The 26430-nt window shown below is 39.3% G+C and overlaps 1 protein-coding gene and 2 long non-coding RNA genes across 3 annotated transcripts in view; 2 read left to right on the forward strand and 1 right to left on the reverse strand.

The window, feature by feature from the left end:
- On the forward strand, positions 1–4956 carry LOC145346873 (uncharacterized). Its single transcript, XR_013887737.1, has 3 exons — positions 1–558; positions 668–809; positions 3250–4956. It is a non-coding gene; the product is annotated as an uncharacterized LOC145346873 (long non-coding RNA).
- LOC145346866 (uncharacterized) overlaps positions 4258–26430 on the reverse strand; it is a 26549-nt gene continuing 4376 nt past the window's right edge. The window contains exons 3-5 of the mRNA XM_080194725.1: positions 10540–10656; positions 9189–9283; positions 4258–4344 (exon numbers count right to left, since the gene is read on the reverse strand). Of these exons, the coding sequence (XP_080050851.1) occupies positions 4258–4344; positions 9189–9283; positions 10540–10656 (299 nt within the window). The remainder of the gene's footprint in view (positions 4345–9188; positions 9284–10539; positions 10657–26430) is intronic.
- LOC145346879 (uncharacterized) lies at positions 5055–15524 on the forward strand. Its single transcript, XR_013887739.1, has 3 exons — positions 5055–8444; positions 10584–10764; positions 15196–15524. It is a non-coding gene; the product is annotated as an uncharacterized LOC145346879 (long non-coding RNA).

Here is a 26430-nt window from a genome sequence, read left to right on the forward strand (position 1 = left end):
TATAGACATTACATCACAAATTACACTTTTGCTCTTTATACAATTTAAAACAGAGTTCACCAGAAATATACATTGCACATTTTAAGCTCTTATTAATCAGATCAATTAATAAGAATCCAGGTAGACTTGCTTCCCCTCCAAAATCTGATGTAAGTTTAATTTTTAATTTCCACATATAAACTTTAAAAATATTTCCTTCTCCGTTATTCCTGTTTCTTTTTCAATGCCTAAATTTCATTGGTTAAGGATTGAGATTGTTGATCCTTCCATTCACCAAAGCCCAAAAAATGCCTCTTTACTGTTATTATCAGTTTGCACTTCCAGCAAGTTGATGTGCAGAATATTTTCAAACTGAAGGTTAAGGAAAAACTATCCATGAGATGCCCTGCTCAGCAAATTCTAGACCATTAACACTCTGTTTGTCTCTTTATGTTGCAAACAGTTAGCTCTGCAAGCTTTGATGTGTAGAGTTTAATTTCTGCTTTCAATTATTTATTTTTAGATAATGTTTGAAAAGCACCCATCTTTCTATTTGGTGCAGAGAGTCATAAATGAAAGGTATGATATGGTGTTGTGACTGAGGTTATGTGCCAGATTTCCTTATTTTTTCACATAATGAAAAAGAATCACAATTTATTTTTTTGCATTCTTTCTGCCTGTTTTAAAGGTCAATTATTGACAAAATCACCAACAATGCAGACTGACAGTGTTTCCTGAACCTGACAGTTAACCCTTGGCTTTTCACTGATTGAGTCACTTCAGTAGAACTTAATGTAATTTCAATTCAACTTTATGCACTTTCTTCTCTGGTAGGTTGGAATGTAGTTAACTTAACCAGCGATATGCTGTCACTTTGGAGCAAACAGAAAGGATAAGCCACACACACGCCTCCTCTCCAGCCACCCACCCATCTCCAGCCCATTGATTGCATCTAGATGTTTTTGCATTACCAACTTGGGCATGGGAAAATAAAAATGTTTATTAAAATTAACAAAAAAATGGTAATTTTACAGAAATAATTGCATCTAAGTTTTCCCTGTTAATCAACACCGATCTTGGAATCATGTCAGGAACTAAGACAACCTGAAAATTCTTCAGTATTGTGACGTCCCTTGAAGTTAGCTTCCTCCAAAACCCAAATAATGTTAGATTCCATTATAAAGGATGTAATAGCAGAGCATTTAGATCTGCATAATATAATCAAACAGAGTCAGCATGGCTTCATGAGGGGAAATCATGCCTGACAAATTTATTAGATTCTCTGGAGATGGTAATAAGCAGCATAGATAAAAGAGAACTGGTAAATGTCCGCACTAAGCTACCACAGAAAAGGCAACTTAATAAGATAAAAACCCATAGTGTTGGGGGTATAATATTAGCACAGATAGAGGACTGGCTAACTAATAGATGACCGAGTTGGGATAAGAGGGGCATTTTCAAGTTGGCAACCTGTAATTAGGGGAGTGCAGAAGGATCAGTGCTAGGGCCACAATTATTTACAATTTATGTTAACACCTTGGACGAGGGAAGTGAGTGTACTATTGCCAAATTTGCAGATGACACAAAGATAGGTGGTAAGGCAAGCAATGAGGGTGTACAGAGGTGACAGAGGAATATAGACAGGTTAAGTGAGTGCATAAAAACTTGGCAGATGGAAAATAATGTCACAAAATGTAAAGTTATGCACTTTGGTAGGAAGAATAAAGGAGCTGAATATTATATAAATCAAGAAAGCTGCAGCTCAGAGGGAATTGGGGGTCCTTGTGCATAAATCACAAAAAACTAGTATACAAGATCAGCAGGTAATGAGGAAGGGTAATGGAATATTGGCCTTCATTTCAAAGGGAATATAGTATATAAATAAGAAAATCTTGCTAAAACTATACAAAGTACTAGTTAGACCACACCTGGAAGAATTTTGGTCCATCTATTTAAGGAAATATATAATAGCATTGGAAGCAATCCAGAGAAAGCATGGAGGGATTTTCTAAGAGGAGAGGTTGAGTAGATTGGGACTGTACTCATTGGCATTTAGAAGAATGAGAGGTGACCTTATTGAGACATATAAGATTCTCAGGGTCCTAGGCACGATAGATGCTGAGAGGCTGTTTCCCTTTTAGGACAGCCTAGTGGCAGAGAGCTTAATCTCAGAATAAGGGGTCGCCCATTTAAGACAGATGAGGAGGAATTTCTTCTCTCAAAGTAGTGAATCTGTGAAATTCTTTACTGCAGATGGCTGAGGAGGTTGGTCACTAGCTATGTTCAAGACTAAGTCTTAGATAGATTTTTAATCACTGGGGTTATGGGGATAAGGTAGGAAAGTGGAGTTGAGGATTGTCATTTCAGATCAGCATGATCTCATTGAATGGTGGAGCAGACTCTGTTGAGACAGGCTTCCTTGGACATAACTCCTCTCCAGCAAAGTCCTAGGATTATTAAGGCATCACCACGGAAAAGTTCCATTGGGGAGCACTTGCTGTCTTTCAGGAGGACAATATGTCTGCTCTCTCACCAAACAGTCTGCCAACAACCCTGCTGGTGCCTCTCAGTCAGCCGGACACTGCAGCTGGGTCTTCTAGGAGATTGACAGAACAGGAAATAGGTCATTTGAGGGAGAGTAACTTCGAAAAAGGAGGGAATAGAGAGAAAAACCGGACTGATCAATAAGTGCTGGGAGGTGAGCAGGAGAATTGTCAGGTGCATGGAAAAGGACACTGTCAGATTATAGAAGAGGTAACAACATGGATGGTCTCATACTTTAAGATGAACACATTCAAGAGGTCTTCGCCATTGATGAAAGGAGCAGGTGAAGGATTTTGAGGACATAGTTCACTGTAGAAAAAGGGAGCCATTGATTTACCTTTGCTTTCTCTTAAATCCTGAAGTAATAAGAATAAAGAGAGACACATAGCAGAGATGAACTTGATTGAGTTAGATCTAGAAATGAATACCTAGGTTAGTCATACACAAATGAGAATGGACATGGAAACTAACATTAGCCACAAACATGATGGGAAAGGGTTTGGAGGGCATTAGTCACCTTTCTCTTGTAGCGAGCCAATGTGAATACAATGGGTTGAATGGCCTCTTTCTGTGTAATCATTCAATGATTCAAACATAGCATGTATGGAAAAGTGGGCTATGTGGCATGCGCTAAGGCGATGACTTTAAGTGCTGTTATTCATCAGTTATTAGGACATGCTTAAGAATACCATGTTGAAAAATTTGCATTAATTCTTCTTTCTTCAGGGGACACTTCAGTGTCTGGCTGCAATGATGGGTTGGATGCCAGGCTGCAGAAGCACAGCTTAGAACAAAAACTCAGGGCACTGAGACTTTCCACTGTATTACAAGAGCAGCAGATACTTTGAGAACACCACTACTTGGAGATTTCCTTCCACGTTCCATCATCCTGACTTGAAAATATGTTGCCGTTCCTTCACTGTCGCTGGATCAAAATCCTGGAATGCCCTAACAGTGTTGGTGTACCTACACATCAGAGACTGCAGCAGTTCAAGAAGGCAACTCACTATCACCTTCTCAAGGGCAACTAGGGATGGGCAATAAATACTAAGTTTTCTAGCGACACCCGCAACCCATAAAAAAATGAATAACACCACTGCTCAAATACTACAGCGCTCCTGGTTGACTCCATGATCATGCTCAAATTGTAAAAGGCAAGAAATGCTGGATGCACTCTTTTCAGCTAAGACACCGAATTTGGTTTTATGTTAATCTCTAGTGATGGCAAGAACCATGCCCCAGTGCCTCAACTTTCCTCCTTCACAAGTTTCCCCAAGCTATCAGTTACATTCCATTCTCAGACAGCTTCCTGGAAGCTGCTTTTGCATCATTTGGTGCCTCACTCCATAAAACAGCTGACAGCAGAAAAGCAGGAGTGGGGAAATTAATTCTTTGTTTCATTAATCCATGGGATGGAATTTTATGGCCTCTCCCAGCAGTAGGATTTTATAGTCCTGCCAAAGTCCACAGAATTCTGAATAGCTCACTGCGTTTTATGGTTCTGGCCCCTAACGTGAGGGGGGCCATAAAATTCCATCCATGGTGTTTACCACCGTAGAGCTGCAGCAGACTGTACCACTTGACATGGCTTCTGTGAACTCCTGGCAGAGTTCTTTCCCTTCACAGCAAAGTTTCCGCTTGCAGCCTTCTTAAAATATTGAAAAAGTTGAAATACAAGCAAAATCTATTTTGAAAATACTTTTCCCCTTTTGCATAATGCAGGATGTGGAAAATTCATCTGTTTGAGGCAGCACAACTGATTTCTTCATTTTCATCTTTGATGGCAAAGTAGTCAAAAGATTCATATAGCGATGAGGTCATCTGAAAAAGCCAGGGAATTATTTATTAGTTGAATGGAACCCTTTAAAATAATAATTCAACTAACCACAATCTTTTGTAACATATTACTGAGCTAACAAGAAATGTTGGATTCACCCTCATTCCCAATTAATGGGAGGAATTTTTCAGCCCAAAGTGGTTCTGTGTTCACAAGTTTAAATTCCTGGCATCTCAAACTCTTCTGCAATGGATTGTAATTTTCCATGAAACTTAAAACATCACATGAAACTTTTAAGTTATGAAGGTAAATGGCAATTTTAGTTTGAATTTTCGAATTGTGTCAACAAAGTTAAAAATGAAGAATTGAGCCGTCTAACCAAAAACAATACACTGCTCTGTTTTCCTGAAACTTTTTGATTTTATTTGATTTATTATTGTCACATGTATTAACATACAATGAAAAGTATTATTTGTTGCGCACTCTGCAGGCAAAATATACCGTTCATAGAGAAGGAAACTAGAGAGTGTAGAATGTAGTGTTACAATCATAACTAGAGTAGAGAAAGATCAACTTAATGCAAGATAAGTCCATTCAAAAGTCTGACAGAAGCAGTTCTTCAGTCGGTTGGTACCTGACCTCAGACTTTTGTATCTTCTTAATGGAAGAAGGTGGAAGACAGAATGTCCCAGGAGCGTGGGGTCCTCAATTATGCTGGCTGCTTTGTCGAGGCAGCAGGAAGTGCAGACACAGTCAATGGAAGGGAGGTTGGTTTTCATGATGGATTGGGCTACAGTCACAATCTTTTGTAGTTCTTTGTGGTCTTGGCAGAGCAAGAGCAAGCTGTGATTCAACCAGAAAGAATGCTTTCTATGGTGCATCTGTAAAAGTTGGTGAGAGTCGTAGCTGATGTGCCAAATCTCCTTAGTCTTCTGAGAAAGTAGAGGCGTTGGTGGGCTTTCTTAACTATAGTGTCAGCATGGGGGGACCAGGTCAGGTTGTTGGTGATCTGAACGCCTAAAAACTTGCAGCTCTTGGCCCTTTCTACTTTGTCCCATTGATGTAGACAGGAGCATGTTCTTCTTTACGCTTCCTGAAGACGATGACAATCTCCTTCGTTTTTTTGACATTGAGGGAGAGATTATTGTTGTTACACAGTTCACCAGATTCTCTATCGCATTCCTGTACTTTGTCTCATCACTGTTTGAGATCCAACCCACTATAGTGGTGTTGTCAACAAACTTGAAAATTGAATTTAAGAGGAATTTGGTTGCACAGTAATGGGTGTATAACAAGTATAGTAGGGGGCTGAGAACACAGCCTTGTGGGGCACTAGTGTTGAGGATGATCATGGAGGAGGTGTTGATGCCTATCCTTACTGATTGTGGTCTGTGAGTTAGGAAGTTCAGGATCCAGTCACAAAGGGAGGTGCCAAGGCCTGGGCCACGGAGTCTGGAGATGAGTTTCATGGGAATAACAGTGTTGAAGTTGAACTATAGTCAATAAATAAGAGTCTAGTATAGGTGTTCTTTTATCCAAGTGTTCCAGGGTTGAGTGTAGGGCTAGGGAGATGATATCTGCTGTGGACCTGTTGCAGCATTAGGCAAACTGTAGTGGCTGCAGGTAGTCCAGGAGGCTGGAATTGATTTGTGCCATGACTAGCCTTTCGAAGCACTTCATAATGGTGGATGTCATTGCCACCGGCCGATAGTAATTAAGGCATGCTGCTTGGGTTTTCTTAGATACCAGGATGATGGCTGTCTTCTTGAAGCAGATAGGGACCTCAGATGGTTTTAAAGAGAGGTTGAAGATGTCTGTGAATACCTCAGCCAGCTGATCTGCGCAGGACCTGAGTGCTCGTCCAAGTAGCCCATCTGGGCCAATCGCTTTCCATGGGTTGACCTTTGAGAAGGCTGCTCTGACATCTGCAATGGTGACCCCAGATACAGGTTCTTCCAGGGTGGAGAGCATGCTCTTGGTGACCTCTTCCTCAAAACAGGCATAGAATGCATTGAGCTCTTCAGGGAAGGTTGCGTTGGAGCTGGCAATTTTACTTGCCCTGGTTTCTAGTCCATGACATTCATGAATGATAGCATGAAAATATGTTTGACTAATTTGCTAGAGTTCTTTGAAGATCTAATAAGCAAAGTGGATAATGGGGATCCTGTTGATGTTGTATATTGGACTTCCAGAATGTATTTGATAAGATTCTGCGCAAAAGATTAATACACAAGGTAAGATTACATAGGATTTGGGGTAATATATTTGCTTTGATCAAAGACTGGCTAACTGACAGAAAGCAGTATTGGGATAAATGGGTCTGTTTCTAGTTGGCAAGATGTAGTTTTTTTTTATACATTCATGGGACATGTGCGTCACTGCCTGGCCAGCATTTATTGCCCATCCCTAGTTGCCTGAGAACAGTTGATGTTGCTGTGGCTCTGGAATAACATGTAAGCCAGACCAGGAAATGAGGGCAGATTTCCTTCCCTAAAGGACATTAGTGAACCAATGAGCAGTCGTGGAGTGTCACAGAGTTTGGATCTCGGGCCCCAACTATTTACAATCTATTATTAATGACTTGGATGGAGGGATAAGAGGTATTATAGCCAAATTTGTAGGTGACACTAAAATAGGTGGGATAGTAAGTTTTAATAAAGAAATTAGAAATCCATAAATGGTATGGACAGATTAGATGAGTGGGCCAAAATTTGGAAGATGGAGGGGGCGATCTAACCAAAAACATTCTAAGTGCCAAACGAGTGTGAAAACAGGAGAATTTCAGATCCATTTTTTGGGTGAGTTTGAAAGTGCAATCTTACGCCACTTTGTTCAAACAATGTGGATATGTGTGAAGTTATCCATTTTTGTTGGAAAATAGGCTACTTATTTAAATGGAGAGATCTTCAGGGCAGAGGGAACTGGCTGAAATCATGTATGAATTGCAGAAAATTAGCATGCAGCTGTAGCAAATAATAAGGAAGGCAAATGGAATTTTGGCATTTATTATGAAGGAATCCTTTGTGCAACTAAACAAAGGATTATTGAGATCACACCTGGAGTATTGTGCACATTTTTGGTCCCCTTAGTTGAGGAGGGATGTAGTTGCACTGGCGTCAGTTCAGAGGAAGTTCACTAGATTGATTCCAGAGATGAGAGGTTTGTCTAATGAAGACAGTTTAGGCCTATCCTTTCTGGAATTTAGGAAAACAAGAAGATATCTAATCGAGATATATAATAGACGTTGAAAGGATGTTTCCTCTTGTGGGGCAATCTAGAAGAGAGGTCATAGTTTTAGGATAAGGGGCAGCAGATTCAAATCAGAAATGAAGAGAAATTACTTCTCTAAAAGGGTCATGGATCTGTGGAATTCATTACTCCAAAGTTCAGTGGATGCTGTGACATTGAGTATATTATAGGAGGAGATGGACAGATTTTTAATTAATAATGAGTTTAAGGATTATAGAGAACGGACAGGAAAGTGGAGTTGAGGTCAAAATGAGATCAGCCATGATCATATTGATTGGCGGAACCAGCTCGAGCAACTGAATTGCCAACTGCTCTTAGTTCTTATGACTGGCATGAAAATATTATTTTCTTGTTGGATAGGTTTGGGGCAATCGCAAACTAATTCCTAATACAGAACTAAAATACTGCGAATGTTGAAAATCTGAACAGAAAATTCTGGAAATTACTCAGCAGGTCTGACAGCAGATGATATTGTCTCTACACATTATATGCAGTGATTTTTACAAGCATATAAAAAACATTGGAACTCTTCTCTAATTACTTAGCACCCTCCCTCAGCTAGTGAATCAGTATTCTTCCATTTTTGAGAGTGATCACTGTCTCTGAGAAAGAGATTACAAGCTGGGAAATATTTGAAGGATCTGATGAAAGATTTTGAAGCTTATATAAGTATAAATGATTGTTTAAGTGTGTCGCATTTATGTAAGTGAGGTTTTCCTAAGAATAATGGAAATAAAATTTGAACTAGCTTTCAGCCAAATATAACCACTTACGAAGTAGACCTATACCAATAGACTGCTCAAGAGGAAATGGAGGAGATTCACAATGATGTCTCAGAAAACTAACATGAGAAAGGGAAGCCAGTCAATCACATCTACTGCACTGACCCAGATAGGTGAGAATCATCCAAGAGTCAGTACTAAAATGTTCAGAGCTTATCAGTAATAAGCTGAACTAAGCATAATTATTTTAGCATATCCAGTACACTTGTTGTTCAAATATTTTAACTTGTCAACTGCATCAGATGTCTAACTGTGCACTAACCAAGTCAACTTTTTGCTAATTCTGGAATTGAGCTTCATTTTATACTAAGTAGACCCCAGCTGATGCTGATTCATGGTGATCTTTGGTTTACTGATTTAATCAGTTATAACACCTTGTAATGTTTTAAACTGAAGTGCTGCTAGTGGATTATCTGAAGTCCAGTAAAGAAATCTTAATTCATGATTTTGTTGTTTAACTACTTTGATTTTGGCAGGATGAGATGAACACATTCACTCAGTAGTATATTGGTCTTCCAAAGTGTGGTTGGTGTATAAATATTAGAATCATTTCTACTGGCTAATGTAAAACAATTCCACAAAAAATCTAGGCATTTTATAATCCCTTGTTTATTGAATTCTCATGGATAATTAGGGATGGGTGTTGGCTTTTGTGCTCCCAGGAATAAACAAAAAAAAACCTGGGCAGACATTTTGATAAAAAGTTAAGGTGAATGATTTAAGAGTCCATTTTGCCCTACTATAAGCTAATCAACTTAGTGATATTTATGGTTTACTAACCATTGCATTCTTAATGGACATCATGACCCCCAGGAAATTGGTAATATAATCGAATTGACTTTCATTCTGTAACATACCCAGTGAGATGAACCTCTTGAAGATGAATTCTCCTCATTTCCTTCATTCTCATGGTTTTCCTCATTGACCTCTTCTCTCACAACATGAACTGGCGCTTAAAAAGGGACAAAGGAAACCAAATTTGTCATCCACATTAAAACTGTTAAATGGTGCAAAATTCTTTATTATTCAATATTAACATGATTAGAAGTAGGAGCAGGACCATGTAGACTATCCAGCCCTTCAAGACTGCTCTGCCATTCATTACGATCATGCTCAATCTTCAGCCTCATCTCCACTTTCCTGCACGCTTCCCGTGTCCCTTGATTCCCCAAGAGACTTATAATTTGTCTATCTCATCCTTAAATGTATATAATAGTGTAGTAACCACAATTCTGTTGGGTAGGGAATTCCAAAGATTCACAACCCTTTGGGTGAATAAATTTCTCCTCATCTCAGTTCTAAAGGACCATCCCCTATTCTGCAAAGGTGACCCCTGTGTTCTAGATCTCCAGTCTAGGGGAAACAACAGTTCAGTGCCTACCCTGTCAAGCTCATGCAGAATCTTATACTTTTCAATGGAATCACCTTTCTGATCTTACCCAATTTAAGAAGTCTCACAACATCAGGTTAAAGTCCAACAGGTTTATTTGGCAGCACTAGCTTTCGGAGCCTCAGGCTCCTTCTTCAGGTGAGTGAGGACTTGTGTTCACAAACAGGGCATATAAAGACACAAACTCAATTTATAAGATAATGGTAATATATTGCAGTAATAGATTAAATATTTTAAAAAAACTATTTCAGTGGTAATGGATGGATGTTTCCTCAGACCCTTTCTCACTCCCCTGCCATTACTTTGTCACTAGTGTGATGGAAGCCCTAATTACTTATTATGTAAATGAGGCATAGCCACACTTGCACCAAAGTTACAATGATGGAGCAAGAGCAGCATAAGCAAAATCCCAGCCAAATTCTTGGGATTATTTGAATGAACACAATCGCAGCATGAGCTGAGTCAGGGCACAATTAAATGCCTAGAGAGAGGTTTAGGGCCAATGAGTTCCATTCACATATTTTCAAAATGTAAAGTAATATCATTTATAAATTATACAAATACTTATCTGTAGAAGATTAGTTAAAATAATGTTTGTGAACAATTCAGGTGACACTCTTTCATTTGTTGTGCGCTTGTAGTAAAAAAAACATGGTGACAAACAGAGGAGAGAGAAGAGTAAATGTCCTAATTTGTGCCATGCAAAAGCATTTGGATTCTGTGCTGCAAATCTGAACACCATTATGACCAACCAGTTCATCCATTTTTCAATTCAAAATTCATATTTTGCTTTTAACAAATGTTTACCAGTTACATACCTGGCATAATGGAATTTGTCTGACTTTTCTGTCTTTTCTTGTAGAAACCAATTGCAGAAACCAATATCACCAACAGTATGAAAGGTCCGAGTACAGGCCAGTAATTTTTCTGGGATGCTATAAAAAATTGAAGAGAAAATAATGCTTTATTGGAAGCAGACACAGGTTTCAGATCTGATTTGGATATCTGGATTGACATTTTGAACAGAAGAATTAACTGATAAAGTAAGTAAGAGATAACATTTCCTGAACCTCAGCATGGAAGAAATCACATTGGTTTGGTCAAATTGTCCCTGAATTTGCAGATCATGCAATACAGTATACTCCTGTGGTCATCTCTTGTGGTCATGCAAGCTTTTCAACCTATTTCAAAATTATCAACTGAAATGCAAGACACACAAACTATAGTCACCATCTGCCAGGGTAGGACAAAATTTTTAATTACAAGCTGTGTGAACATATTTATTTGAATATTATGATATTCCAAGAACAAGTTTACATTATTAAATTGAATGATCCTAAAGAAATACAATTAACTATAATATATGTTTAATCATTCTCAATTTGTGATGATTTAAGATGCATCAATTCTTGTTAACTTGTGAATATTGACATTATTGACTGAACTACCATTAGAGTTCTTGAGCCCAATAGTGTAAAACATACAGCTATAGCAGAAGTATCCTAGGTTAATCATTCTATTTGTACTGATGATAATTTAGGCCTCCAATACTGTTAAGTCCTACAAGTGGTTCCATCATTAATGTAATATAATTACATTAAAGAAATTACATTCAAGAACACAAAAAACATAAGTAGCAGCATATGGCCCATTGAGCCTGTTCTATCTTGCAATATGATCATGATTGACCTCGATTTCAACTCCACTTCCCTATCTATTCCCCACATCACCTTGATTCCGTAAGGGACTAAAAATCTATCTATTCCAATCTTACATGTGTTGAACAATGGAGCATTCACATTTCTCTGAGGTAGAGAATTCTGAAGATTCACAACTTTCTGAGTGAAGAAATTTCCCTTCATCACAATCCTAAATGCTTAGCCTCCTACCCAGAGACTGTGCCCTGTGATTTAGATTCCTCATCCAGGAGAAACAATTTCTCAGCATCTACTCGATCAAGCCCTTTCAAAATCTTGTATGTTTCATTGAGATTGCCTCTCATTTTTCTGAACTCCAGGGAATCTAGACTCAATTTACTCAATCTCCAATTACTGGAACATCCAAGGTTTAACACCTGTAGCAGCAACATATAAAGTCTTGGCTCAAATTTTGAAGTAGTACCAAGATTGAGGCTATCACTGATAACTTTTATACTTGAGTAAATCGAAGAGTAACTTCCAGTATCTGCACAAGCATAGTTAAATGTGGACACTGGGCGGGAGGTTCTGGTTTCATCTGTCCCAGAAATTCCCACCCGAGGTCAATTGTCCTTTAAAATTATTCACTGAATTTTCCATCCCACCTATGAAAATTTGTGTGGCAGGTGAGTCCAGAAAGTTTACCCCGGTGCCTGGCATGAAACAGCATAAGGGTATAAAGCAGCAGTTTTTGCCCACTAAACATTCTCGAGTATGATCATTCAAATTTAAATGAATTTATATCAGCAGTGAATACAGGAGTTGGGACATCTTGTTGAAGTTGTACAAGACATTGGTAAGGCCACACTTGGAATACTGTGTGCAATTCTGGTCACCTCATTATAGAAAGGATATTATTAAACTAGAAAGAGTGCAGAAAAGATTTACTAGAAAGCTACCGGGACTCGATGGATTGAGTTATAGGGAGAGGCTGAATAGACTGGGACTTTTTTTTTTCTGGAGCGTAGGAGGCTGAGGGGTGACCTTATAGAGGTCTATAAAATAATGAGGGGCATAGGCAAGGTAGATAGTCAATATCTTTTGCCAAAGGTAGAGGAGTCTAAAACTAGAGGGCATAGGTTTAAGATGAGAGGGGAGAGATACAAAAGTGTCCAGAGGGGCAATTTTTTCACACACAGGGTGGTGAGTGTCTGGAACAAACTGCTAGAGGTAGTAGTAGGGGCGGGTACAATTTTATCTTTTAAAAAGCATTCAGATAGTTACATGGGTACGATGGGTACAGAGAGATATGTGCCAAATGCGGGCAATTGGGATTAGCTTAAGAGTTTAAAAAAAAATAAGGGCAGCATGGACAAGTTGGGCCAAAGAGCCTGTTCCATGCTGTAAACCTCTATGACTCTATGAGCATAATAAGCCTTGCTACAAAATGACTTCTCTGCTACTGAAAAATTAATTTCACAAGCTTAAATTTTACAGGCAACATTATGGTGCAATCGTTAGCACTGGTGTTGACCTCACAGTGCCAGGGACCCAGGTTTGATTCCTAGTTTGGATCACTGTCTGTGTGGAATTTGCACATTCTCCCCATATCTGTGTGGATTTCCTCCAGGTGCTCTGGTTTCCTCCCACAGTCCAAAGATGTACAGGTTAGGTGAATTGGCCATGCTAAATTGTCCCTTCGTGTCGGGGGGACTAGCTCCGATAAATGTATGGAGTTATGAGGATACGGCCTGGGTGGGATTGTGGTCAGTGCAGACTCGATGGGATGAATGGATTCCTTCTGCACTATAGGATTCTAAAAGTGTCCTAATTATTGGCAGAAGTTTTTTTAAATGTTTACTTTTTATTTCTGATTCTTAAGTTTCTCTTAATATCATATCTTCTTTCCTTCTTTTTATTTTGCCTTCTCTATACTGAATTAGATAAACTTACACTTCCTGCTTTTTAGTCTCCACAGGCATGAATTTCAATGAGTTAGCTTCATTCCTGGAAGCACCAGGGGTGGGCTATGCTGAGCGACTGCATGCCCATCCAGGGTTCTCCGAAGATATGGACACATGCATCTGTGCCCATTGCATACACCTGAACATGTTGAATTAGGTTATCCTGACATCACGCAACCCAGCAAGCTGATGTGATACCAGGATACCAAATTTAGACAGCATGATTCTGGCAATGCCTGCATTGTCCGATCTTTAGTAAATGAAGCATGAAACAGGAAACTAGGCCTTACAGTAATGTTTCAATGTCAGTCGCCCTGATTGCAGATATGTTAAATCTTGGAACCTTTTCTGTTAGAAATTTTCTGTGAAAGTATCCTGGACATGTCTGTTTCACCAAGCTCTTGATCATATATCTCATAATCTCCCTTCTGGTTCAATGCCATGAAAACATAGAATGTACGCTTGACACTAGTCAGGTCAGAAATGTTCTACCTGTGTGACTCTGTGGGACTGATGAGTCCAATTTGGTTCATCTCATGTGATATCAAAAAACAGTTGAGTGTCCTGGACATAGCAAAAGCTATCGACTTTGATATCAGTATTGCCGTAGTGATGAAGAATTACAGACATATGCAAACAAAGATCAGAAAAGGATCAGTTCACCAATATTGTTGCAGTCCAACTTATCCATACCATGACCCTCATCTAACTGCTCCTCATCAATCAAACACACAGTTTTACAGCATTTTAAAATTACTCCAGAAACAGGTTAGTGAAAGAAAAAAAATAAAATTTACAGAAAGCAGACATCAGAAGTCAAGTAGATACATCTACAGTATCTATCCAATGCTTGCAGTGCTGTAGTTAGCTTGAAAGTGGTAGTGCTGCCACTTCATACACTGGAAAACCAAATCAGATCAACTTGGTCAACCACAAATGATGAATTTTAAGTACTGTGGGCAATCGCATGATAGGAAAATGTGGTCTCAGAAGAAACTACAGCACGCAGACAAGCTACTTGAGCTAAACAGTTGGTATTTATCTTCCATAAAATTAGCAGTCCAAATGCAATGGACTAGCTATGTTCATAAATTCCTTTCTAACCCAATTGCTTCAACTATATATCTAGCCTAACAGGGAAAGATAAATGTTGGCCAGAATAGATGAACATGAACTCCTATTTGTCTTCTAATCCTGCAAGGGATCTTGATTTGGCATTGACTGTGACAGCACCTAAGCATCTCATCCAAATAGCAGCACTCTTAATACTTCAATTCATTGTCAGATTGGGATGCACAGTGGTTAGCACTGCTGCCTCAAAGCGCCAGGGTCCTGAGATCAATTCCTGGCTTGGGTCACTGAGTGTGCGAAGTCTGCAGATTCTCCCCATGTTTGAGTGGGTTTCCTCCAGGTGCTCCAGTTTCTTCCCACAAGCCCAAAAGATGGGCTGGTCAGGTGCATTTGGCCATGGTAAATTCTCCCACAGTGTACCCAAACAGGCACCAGAATATGGTGACTAGGGGGATTTTCACAGTAACTTCATTGCAGTGTTAATGTAAGCCTACTTGTAAGTTAATGTAAGCCTACACTAATAAATAAACTTTAAAACTTTAAAATTTTGTACTCAAGTTGGGAAAGTGGTTTTGAATGGGTGTGAGATTGCACCACACTAATAGGACAGTAAAGCCAAACCAGAACTACCTTCCTTGAAGAATTTAAAAGTAAGTTCATAGAGTGAAGGACACTATAGCTAAGAAAGCCCATCAATGCCTCTACTTTCTCAGAAGACTAAGGAAATTTGGCATGTCAGCCATGACTCTCACCAACCTTTACAGATGCACCATAGAAATCATTCTTTCTGATTATATCATAGCTTGCTCTGGCTCCTGCTGTGCCCAAGACTGCAAGAAACTACAAAAGGTCGTGAATGTAGCCCAATCCATCTCACACACCAGCCCCCCATCCATTAACTCTATCTACCATCCTGCTGCCTCGGAAAAGCAGCCAGCATAATTATGCAACCTACGCACCCTGGACTTTCTCTCTTCCACCTTATTCCATCAGGAAAGCGATACAAAAGTCCAAGGTCATGTAACAACCGACTCAATGGCGGCTTCTTCCCTGCTGCCATCAGCCATTTGAATGGACCTACCTTGCATTAAGTTGATCTTCCTCTACACCCTAGCTATATCTGTAACTACATTCTGCACTCTCTCGTTTCCTTCTCTATGAACGGTATGCTTTCTGTCTAGTGCGCAAGAAACAATACCTTTCACTGTATGCTAATACATGTGACAATAATAAATCAAATCAAAATCAGTCTGAGTATGTGAAGGCTAATTCCTGAATGCAATTCAACCATGAGATTATACTGAATGGATTATCAACCTCAAGATGAACAACACAATTATCATTTTTACCTGATATTCTAGAAATCAGTGCAGTGTTCTACCATGGTCAGTTTAAAGGACTTCCACCCCACTTCCAGTTATGAACAATATTGATCAAATCTAGGCCAAATTTGATGATGAACTGTATAAAACAATAATTTGATAATAAATGAAAAGTGATAAATGATTATAAAGACAAATGTTAAAGTCCAAAACTTCAAATTTAGAAATGGTAGCCAGAATTCTTTGTCAAGGCAGTGGGTCTGGTGGCCAGTTCACCTCCGCAGTGCTAGGAAGCCTCGACCTGATTAAACGTTGCCAGGCTTTCACTACATCTGGGGGAATATCCTACATCACAAAGCTGCCAACCAATCAAACAGCTAGCAGCTATCCAGTTCCAGCAATGCCACCAGGAGCAGTGGCCACCGCTGGGACTGCTGCAATTCAACCATAATGAGCAACATGGAGGCCAGATCCCTAGATAAGTCAGATAGCGTGATCATCAGGCCAAGGGCAGAACGAGAGGTGGTCATCGCTGCGGGGGTGGCGGGGGACTCTGTTCAGTACAGAGTTCCTGTCCGGGGAGATCATGATCGACATCTGTGCTCTCCTTAATAGAACCATAGAACATTACAGCACAGAAACAGGCCTTTAGACCCTTCTTGGCTGTGCCAAACCATTTTTCTGCCTAGTCCCACTGACCTGCACCTGGACCATGTCCCTCCACACCCCTCTCACCCATGTACCTGTCCAAGTTTTTCTTAAATGATAAAGGTGAGCCCGCATTTACCACTTCATCTGGCAGCTCATTCTACACTCCCAATGCTCTCCGTGTGAAGAACCCCCCCACCTAATATTCCTTTTAAACTTTTCTCCTTTCACCCTTAACCCATGTCCTCTAGTTTTTATCTCCCCTAGCCTCAGTGGAAAAAATCTGCTTGCATTCATTCTATCTATACCCATTGTAATTTTATAGATCTCTATCAAATTTCCCCTCATTCTTCCATGCTTCAGGGAATAAAGTCCTAACCTATTCAACTTTTCTCTGTAACTTAGTTTCTCAAGTCCCAGCAACATCCTTGTAAACCTTCTCAGCACTCTTTCAACCTTATTAATATCCTTCCTGTAATTAGGTGACCAAAACTGCACACAATACTCTAAATTCAGCCCCCAATGTCTTATATAACCTCACCATAACATTCCAACTTTTAAACTCAATACTTTGATTTATAAAGGCCAATGTACCAAAAGCATTCTTTATGATTCTATCTACTTGTGGCGCCACTTTTAGGGAATTATGTATCTGTATTCCCAGATCCCTCTATTCTACTGCACTCTTCAGTGTTCTACCATTTACCTTGTATGTTCTATCTTGGTTTGTCCTTCCAAAGTGCAATACTTCACACTTGTCTGCATTAAACTCCATCTGCCATTTTTCAGCCATTTTTCTAGCTGGTCCAAATCCCTCTGCAAGCTTTGAAAACCTTCCTCACTGTCCACTACAGCTCCAATCTTTGTATCATTGGCAAATCTGCTGATCCAATTTACCACATTATTATCCAGATCATTGATATAGATATCAAACAACAATGGACCCAGCACTGATCCCAGTGGCCCACCACTAGTCACAGGCCTCCACTCAGAGAAGCAATGCTCCACTACTACTCTCTGGCTTCTTCCATTGAGCTAGTGTCTAATCCACTTTATTACCTCTCCATGTATACTTAGCGACTGAACTTTCCTAACTAACCTCCCATGCAGGATCTTGTCAAAGACCTTACTGAAGTCCATGTAGACAACATCCACTGCCTTCCCTTCATCCACTTTCTTGGTAACCTCCTCAAAAAACTCCAACTTGACCAATCATGCACAAAGCCATGTTGACTTTCCCTAATAAGTCCCTGTCCATCCAAGTATTTGTAGATCCTATCTCTTAGTACTCCTTCCAATAAGTTACCCACCACTGACATCAAACTTACCAGCCTATAATTTCCTGGATTACTTTCTGAGCCTTTTTTAAACAATGGAACAACATGAGCTATCCTCCAATCACCCAGCCAGCACCTCACCCGTGGACACTGCCATTTTAAATATATCTGCCAGGGCCCCTGCAATTTCAACACAAGTCTCCTTCAAGGTCCTGGAGATTTATCTACTCTGATTTGCCAAAAGACAGCAGGCACCTCCTCCTCTTTAATATGTACAGGTTCTATGACCTCCCTACTTGTTTGCCTTACTTCCATTGACTCCATGCCAGTTTGCTTAGTAAATACGGATGCAAAAAACCCATTTAATACCCCCTCCATTTCTTTTGGTTCCATACAAAGCCGACCACTCTGATCTTCAATAGGACCAATTTTATCTCTTCCTATCCTTTTGCTCTTAATATATCTGTAGAAGCTCTTAGGATTATCCTTCACCTTGACTGCCAAAGCAACTGCATGTCTTCTTTTAGCCCTCCTGATTTCCGTCTTAAATAGTTTCTTGCACTTTTTATACTCCTCAAGCATCTTATTTGTTCCCTGTTGCCTATACATGTCATACATCTCTCTCCTCTTCTTTATCAGAGTTGCAATATCCCTCGAGAACCAAGGTTCCTTATTCTTATTCACTTTGCCTTTAATCCTGACAGGAACATACAAACTCTTCAATCTCAGAATTTCTCCTTTGAAGGCCTCCCATTTACCAATCACATCCTTGCCAGAGAACAGCCTGTCCCAATCCACACTTTTTAGATCCTTTCTCATTTCTTCAAATTTGGCCTTTTTCCAGTTTAGAACCTCAACCCAAGGACCAGATCTGTCTTTATCCATGACTGAAGCTAATGGCATTACGATCACTGGAACCAAAGTGTTCCCCAACACACACTTCCGTCACTTGTCCTAACTCGTTTCCTAATATGAGATCTAATATTGCATCCTCTCTACTTGGTACCTGTACATACTGATTTAGAAAATTTTCCTGAACACATTTTATGAACTCCAACCCGTCTAGACCTTTAACGGTAGGGGAGTCCCAATCTACATGTGGAAAATTAAAATCCCCTACTATCACAATGTTATGTTTCTGGCAATTGTCTGCTATCTCTCTGCAGATTTGCTCTTCCAATTCTCATTTACTATTGGGTGGTCTATAAAACAACGCCATTACTGTAGTCATACCTTTCCTGTTTCTCAGCTCCACCCAGCTTAACGATGAATTGTCACCAGAACAACTACTTCCCAAGCCCTCAGCCAGGCTACTAGAGTTTACCTGGCCACTTCACCATTTGGTATGTTCATCCCCCACCACCTGTAAAATTCCAGCAATGGCAGGAGGAGATCCTTGAGTCATCATTAATCGGTATGTTAATGTTTTCAGTTGGCCAAAGCGTAGACATGCCGCTCAGCCCTACTGCCTACTGATAAAATTCTAGTGGAGGCTAGTAGGCAATGAGAACCCACCATTCCTCCTGGATTTTGCATTCCTGACACTGGACCAAACAGAATCAGGCAGGAAATAAATGGAGGCCGAGATGCTGATCTACAATTTCAACCTCCATTTTGGCTGCTGGCCTTTTACATCAAGACAGGAAAGTAGACAGGTTGGGAGTCCACATACATCATGAGAGACAGTGATGTCACTGAGTTGAGTGCTGAACCTGTAACTCCAGGATTTTTTTTATGTTGGACAGATTTCTGAATAGTGCAGTTGAGAACAGCAAGAGAGAATGGAAACATTTTGGAAAATGCACAAATAAGCAAAGCTTTGCAGCAATGGCCCAGGGAATGTGCTGGAGTTGCATAGTGTGGGTAAGAGGCAGGAGTGAGCTCCATGGAAACTCAGAGACTTGTCAAAAATCTACCACCAATGGGCATCAGGCCATTCAGCTTGCAGAAATTCTGTTCCAAGGAAGGAAGACTGCCACAGAAACTTGGTCCAGCTCTCTTGCACCTGTAGGCAATTGGGGCAGTAGAGTTGCAATGTCATGCGGCATGAGGAAGGATTTCAGCCAGTGAGAGGACAAACCTCAGAACAAAGACTGAGGAGGAGGAGCCAGGAATATCTGATCAACAGGTTAAGTGCAACAAGCTCATCTACCTGGAGATTTCCAATTGCTAGAGCATGGGGAGACTGCAGTTGTCTAGAGAGAATGTGATTGACATCTGTGCTCTCCTTAACGACAACGTTACCTAGAATAACTCATCGCACCAAAGGTGACAGTGGCTCTCAACCTCTTCACCATGGGATCTGCTGCTGACCTTTGTGGCATTTCTCAGTTTGCAGCTCACTGCTGTATTCATATCTTCACAGGTGCCCTCTTGACAAGGATCACTGACTTCATCAGCTTCCCCATGGATGTGGCTTCCTAAGTACAGAAGGCAATGGATTTTGCCATAATAGCTGGCTTCCCCGGGTCCAAGATGTAATTGACTGCACTGATGTTGCCACGCATAGACCTGACAGGTTCAAATCAATTCCATCAATGTTCAGTTGTTATGCAACCATAGAAATAACTGGCTGCACCAATGTGCATGTTTTCCAGCAGCTGCCACGTGCCTTTGAATCAAGCCTGTCTCAGCTCTTCCACCTCACTCCCAGTTATACGGATGGATTTAGGCAACAAAGGTTGCTGTCTAAGCAGATGGCTCCTGACTTCTTTGTGAGATCCTCAAGCAGGCCTTTGGCCTGTTCAAGATGAGATTTTGATACCTTGATCCCCTCTGGTGGAACATCAGATATAATTCCATGGGGGTATTCACCATGATTGCAATATACTGCATGCTGCAGAACATTAGCAGGGAGTAACACGTGAGCAGACAGAGCATGAGGAGGGCCCCATTTCATTGGAAGAGAAGGACTGCAAGTTAGCATTTTACCTACAGTGCTTTTACACAACGTGTGGAGAGCGCTACTTTATTATCTTACAATTTCAGAATTTACAGTACAGAACATCTTACAGTACAGTAGATATATTGAATTAAAATTACCTCCTTATAACCAATATCACAGATGACAAAGATAACCCATTACTGTATTCTAGTGTTACAAACAAGACTTGGTGAGATTATAACAAAGTGAAAAAGATTAGTCATTACAAAAATTTGATTCTGGCAGGATGTTTCTTCACCAATGGGTAGATTTTAACTATGGGACAGCAGACTGGGAGAATGCACCAGATGTTGGCCACTCAAATTATTTTGAGGAACAGGCCACCATAATACCAATGGTTCTTTAAACGTTATAGAGTTCTATTGTGTCTCCTAGTCAAAGGGAAAACAGCAAAACCAAGAGACAGAAAATCTGAAAACTTAGCAAAAATTAACTTGTTATGGCATCAAGTGTTGGCACAACTTGCTGCTCTCATTAGCCAATAAACGAAATGCAAAATATATATAAATATAAATTATGTAAAGAACAAAAGAACCTAACATTCCAACAGATTCTCATAGAAATTTGGGACTGATGTACTTCATTTCAAGTCAACATTTAATAAGGGCTATTTTTGAATTTCTGTACACTAAGCATTCAAATATGGTAGTTGTCAAGGATTTGCCTAGCAGCAACAATATAAGAATTTAAAATGCCTAAAAGTAGAAATCTGCCTGGCAACAGGAAAAAACCAACATTTCCAGAGGCAGGCAAGCGTCTAAAAATGATCAGGGCATTCCAAAAGCATGAACATCTCTGAAGATGATCAGGTGTGAATTGCTCTAGGAATAGAAACAGATTACTTAGATGACTGCCATAGAAATGCTAAGTTCACAACACAGAAAATGTTTACCCAAAATACTGGGTGATTCATAGCTATAGAAATGCTAATCTCCCCAAAAGGAAATAATTCAAAATGTATAGAAGCTGCCTCTCAAGTTTGAAATCACAAAAGGTGAAACAGTGTAATTGTTAACCCCCTCAGAAGCAGACAAACCAATCCAAACCTCATAGCCAGAAGCCAGTCCATAACTCACAGTCAGAAGACTAGGGCCCGTTTCACAGCCAAAGGGTCCTGTACCATCTTTTACTTCTCAGAGATGTTAGAGTGTTGCATCTAAGTTTTAGAACCAAGGCATTGCTGAATCCTTTGTAAAGGCAGTTTAAATATCTTAGCTGGAAGAGGAAAAGAGACTTTGCAGAATTGATCATCAACCCTGTATTGTGTGGTAACTATAAGCTGGATTTGATTTACAGATTTATTTAATTTGGATGTTGTTTGGAAGTCTTACCTCAGGGATGGTAGAAATATTTTGGAATAAGGGGTAATTTATACATAAACTGTGTGTGTTCAGTTATTTGTGTACTTAAGTGCCCTAGAGTGTTATAGTCCTTTAATTTAATAAATATTCTTTAATAATTGTTATACAAAGACTGAACTGGTTCCTCACTAAGATTTTACATGACTCCTCACAATATTCCAAAAAACATTTACAGCACCACAAACTGATGTTTCAAGTTGGGACACCATCACAGGTAACATCAATGTGGTGAGTGGCATAGTACATTGACAGCAGAAATTTGTTTTGCAGATTATCCAGTAAAGTAGTTTTAGAAAATATTTTTAGAAAAAGGACCATGGTTCAGTGTTAAGAAAATGAGCAACATCTACAGATTTAAACATAAAATCTCTTCTAAAAAATCATAGGAAACTGTTTGAATTACAAAACAAAATTGATGCTGAATGGAAAAGGCCTGGACACATGCCAAACTTTATTTAGTTTTCTGAATAGGGCTATCAGTGGTACAGCGTAACTAGCGCTACGGGTGAATGGACCATCACTGATCAAATCTCCCATAATTTCAAAAGAATTACTGCTCAAAGCAAAAATCACCAGATCTGCTAATTGTTTTTTTGTTTCAAATATTTATGCACTTCTTTGTCCTTTTAAGAACCACGGTGGATTTAAGTTCTATTGATGTTTTGTGAAGGGTATTCCATGTCCTTATACCCGCCACTTGAAAAATGTTCCTTCTAAAAACTCCCTTTGCTATTTTGGTGATGATCTTAAAATAAAGCCTACACAAAACATTTAAACAAACTTATTGTAACAATATTATTAAACAAACTTATATATAGCACATCATACTCGAAAAGTGGGCAGGTGGAAAATGTGTGAATATGTGCATTACTTGTAAGGTAATTTCCTTTCCCATTCTCTCTCCCAAATAGAAATCATCTATACTCCCAACACTTTTTCTCTGTAAAAAGTTTGAGTACTACCTAGCACAATAGTAAAATATTTCAAAGTGCTTATCAGGAGTGATATGAATATTAACATTTTTGACACTGACTCACATTATGAGAAATCACCAACTAGTTAGATTTTAAGGAGCATTTTAAAAGATGAAAGAGACGTGGTGAGGATTACAGCAGAAATTCCAGACCAAGGCAATTGAATTCATAGCCACAAACAGAGCGATTAAAAATCTGGAATGCACAAAAGGCCAGAATGGGAGGACCACAGACATCTCATCAGCTGGAGGAGATACAAAGATAAGGAGGGGTAAGGCCTTGAGGGAATTTGAAAATAAGGATGATGATTTTAGAACTGAGGCACTGTGAACAGGGGGCAGTAAAGGTCAGCATTCAGGTTGTGGTGGATGATTGAAATCTAGAGCAAGTTAAGATATGGACAGCAGAGTTCTGGATAAGCACAAATTTATGTGTGATGGGAAGACAGGAGGCCAGCAAGAAGAGCACTGGAGTAGTCAAGTTTAGCGGTAAAAGAGGCCTGGTTGTTGGTTTCAATGTAAGATGAGCCGAGGGAGGATAAGAGTTGATCTATGCTACAGAGATGAAAGTAAGTAGCTTGGGGTTGATGCAAATGTCTAGTCAAAAACACAACTTGGGATTAAACAAAGCACTAAGGTTTCAAGTGGTCTTGCTCAGTATAAGATAGTTTTCAGAGTGGACAGGGAATAGAGTTTGTGACAGAGACTAAAGGCAATGGTTTCAGTCTTCTTAATATTTACCTAGAGTAAATTTCTGCTCATTCAATATTAGTTGTTGAACAAGCAATTGAGAGGGCCAAGAAGATAGTGGTAATATAGAACTAAGTGTTATCAGCATACAAATGGAAGTTGATATTGTACTTTCAGATGAAATCACCAAGGGTTAGTGTGTACATGAGGAATAGAAAGAGACCAAGTATAAACTAAAACTATCAGAAAATTATTTTTGTTCTGTGGGCCAAAAGTATCTATCATGATATGTGTTGAATTAGATTCTACTATATTCCCAATACTTTTCTATAGGTATAATAAAATGACAAACATTGAGCAGATAATAGTATGGAAATGTCTGATCAATATGAGGCGATTTAACTAAATGAAGTATCACCCATTCAAAGAAATGTGTTTGACTTTTTCATTTAAATATTTTCAAAGCACCACCATAAACTATCACATTTCAGCAAAAATGAGGCCACTGGACCCTTTATATCTGTGTTGGCACTGGCTCTTCAACTGGACTATCTACCCTCATGCCATCTTCCTTTCGCTTTTTATTTTCTTCCATTTTTAACACTCAGCTAATTACCTTTTGAATAAAATTATGGTCTCTACCTCTACAGCCAATTGCAGTAAAGCACTCCATGTTCTAATAATAATCCAGTGAATAAATAGTTGTGTACAAACACTTTATTTGTTCCCAAGAACTTAATTTATTCTATTTTAACACTGGTTCTGTATTAAACATTTGGATACTAATTCATGAAGATCAGACATGCGAATAAAATGTTTTATACTATGTAAACTGGTATTTAATTTTACTAATTAGTTACATTTCAAAAGTAAATTATGTGAATTAATTTCAGGAAAACTTCCTGTTCCATATGTATTTTGTGTCCATTTTTGTTAATACCTTTGCTCTGTAAAGATTGGCTCTTTAACTGGGATGTTAGGTATAAAAAATACTTCCAAGCTTTAGGCATTTAAGTAAGTCTCTCAGCTCTGCAGTGTGCATCGTCTACAAGCCTCACTGCAACAACTCACCAGGGCTTCCTCAACACATTTCCCAACCCACATGAAAAGGGCAGCAATTTCATCAGAAAAATTCCTTATGTGTATTTTCTTTGTACTCCTCAATAGCTTTGCTCATAGAATCACAGAATCACAGCCCCCAAGTTTTCCCTGCAAGTTGCACACCATTCTAACTTGGAAATATATTGTTGTTCCTTCACAGTTGCTGAGGTAATATCCTATATCACATATTTTAACAGCAATAAGAACGTCCCTACTCTAAATGGACTACACCAATTTAAGAAGACCACTCACCCACTATCTTCTCAAAGGCAATTAGGACTCAGCAAAAAAGGCTGGCCTTGCCAGCAATGCCCAAACCCTTGAATGAATGAAAAATGAAAATGAAAACAGAATTTGAAGTGTTTGCAGCATCAATGAGTCAAGGAGTCCAAAATAGTTAAAGCTGTATGTGATAGATAAGGAAGTGATATAGGTGTATAATATGTATGGTGATAGAGGGAATCAGTATAAACCAAACATGAGTGGACAAGGTTGTGGAGTAATTAACACCACTGAAATATAACTTTAACATAATGCACCCAGTGGGAAATTGACAAAATTTGGTTAGTTGCCCAATTTATACCCTGCTTAATTTTATTTTCCAGCAAGTTGTAACGATCCTCTTATAGACAAAAGACATGTTTGATGCCAGATTTCAAATTCAAGGAGAAAGCATTGTTTATTTGAAATAATCTCTGTTGGATAGCCTTGTTAAAAAAAAATTACTGACTGACATACATATGAAAAAGGTTAGTAAAAGAACCAGTTAATCAATATTGTCCCATAATATAGTCCATATTACCCACACCATGATCTTCATCTGACTGCCCTCACCAATCAATCGCACTGGAACCAGAAGGAGGCCATTGGACTCTGTATACCTATGCTGACATTGTCCTTTCAACTAGAACATTTAATCTCATTTCATTCCCTGCCCTCTTCCCTTAGCTTTTTATATTCTTCAATTTTTAATACTTAGCTAATTGCCTATTGAATGAAGTTATGGTCACTACCTCTATAGCCAATTGTGGTAAAGCACCCCATTCTTGAGTAATAATCCGGTGAATAAATAGTTGGGTACTAACATTTAATTTTTCCCCTGAACTTAATTTCTCTTATTTTAATGCAGGCTTTGTGGTAAATATTTGCATATCAATACTGGAAAATAAGCCATGTGAATAAAATGTCACATACAATGTAAAATCACATTTAATATTAGAACAAAGAACAAACAAAGAACAAAGAAAATTACAGCACAGGAACAGGCCCTTCGCCCTCCCAACCTGCACTGACCATGCTGCCCGACTTAATTAAAACCCCCTACTCTTCCGGGGACCATATCCCTCTATTCCCATCCTATTCGTGTACTTGTCAGGACGCCCCTTAAAAGTCACTACTGTATCTGCTTCCAGTACCTCTCCCGGCAACAAGTTCCAGGCACCCACTACTCTCTGCGTAAAAAATCTGCCTCGTACATTTCCTTTAAACCTTACCCCTCGCATCTTAAATCTATGACCCCTAGTAATTGAATCTTCCACCATGGGAAAAAACTTCTGACTATCCACTCTGTCCATGCCTCCCATAATCTGGTAGACTTCTATCAGTTCATCCCTCAGCTTCCGTCATTCCAGTGAGAACAAACCAAGTTTCCCCAATCTCTCCTCGTAGCTAATGCCTTCCATACCAGGCAACATCCTGGTAAATCTTTTCTGTACCCTCTC

This window comes from Carcharhinus amblyrhynchos, chromosome 1, assembly GCF_965287045.1.
Source record: "Carcharhinus amblyrhynchos chromosome 1, sCarAmb.v2.hapA, whole genome shotgun sequence".
Taxonomy (NCBI): Eukaryota; Metazoa; Chordata; class Chondrichthyes; order Carcharhiniformes; family Carcharhinidae; genus Carcharhinus; species Carcharhinus amblyrhynchos.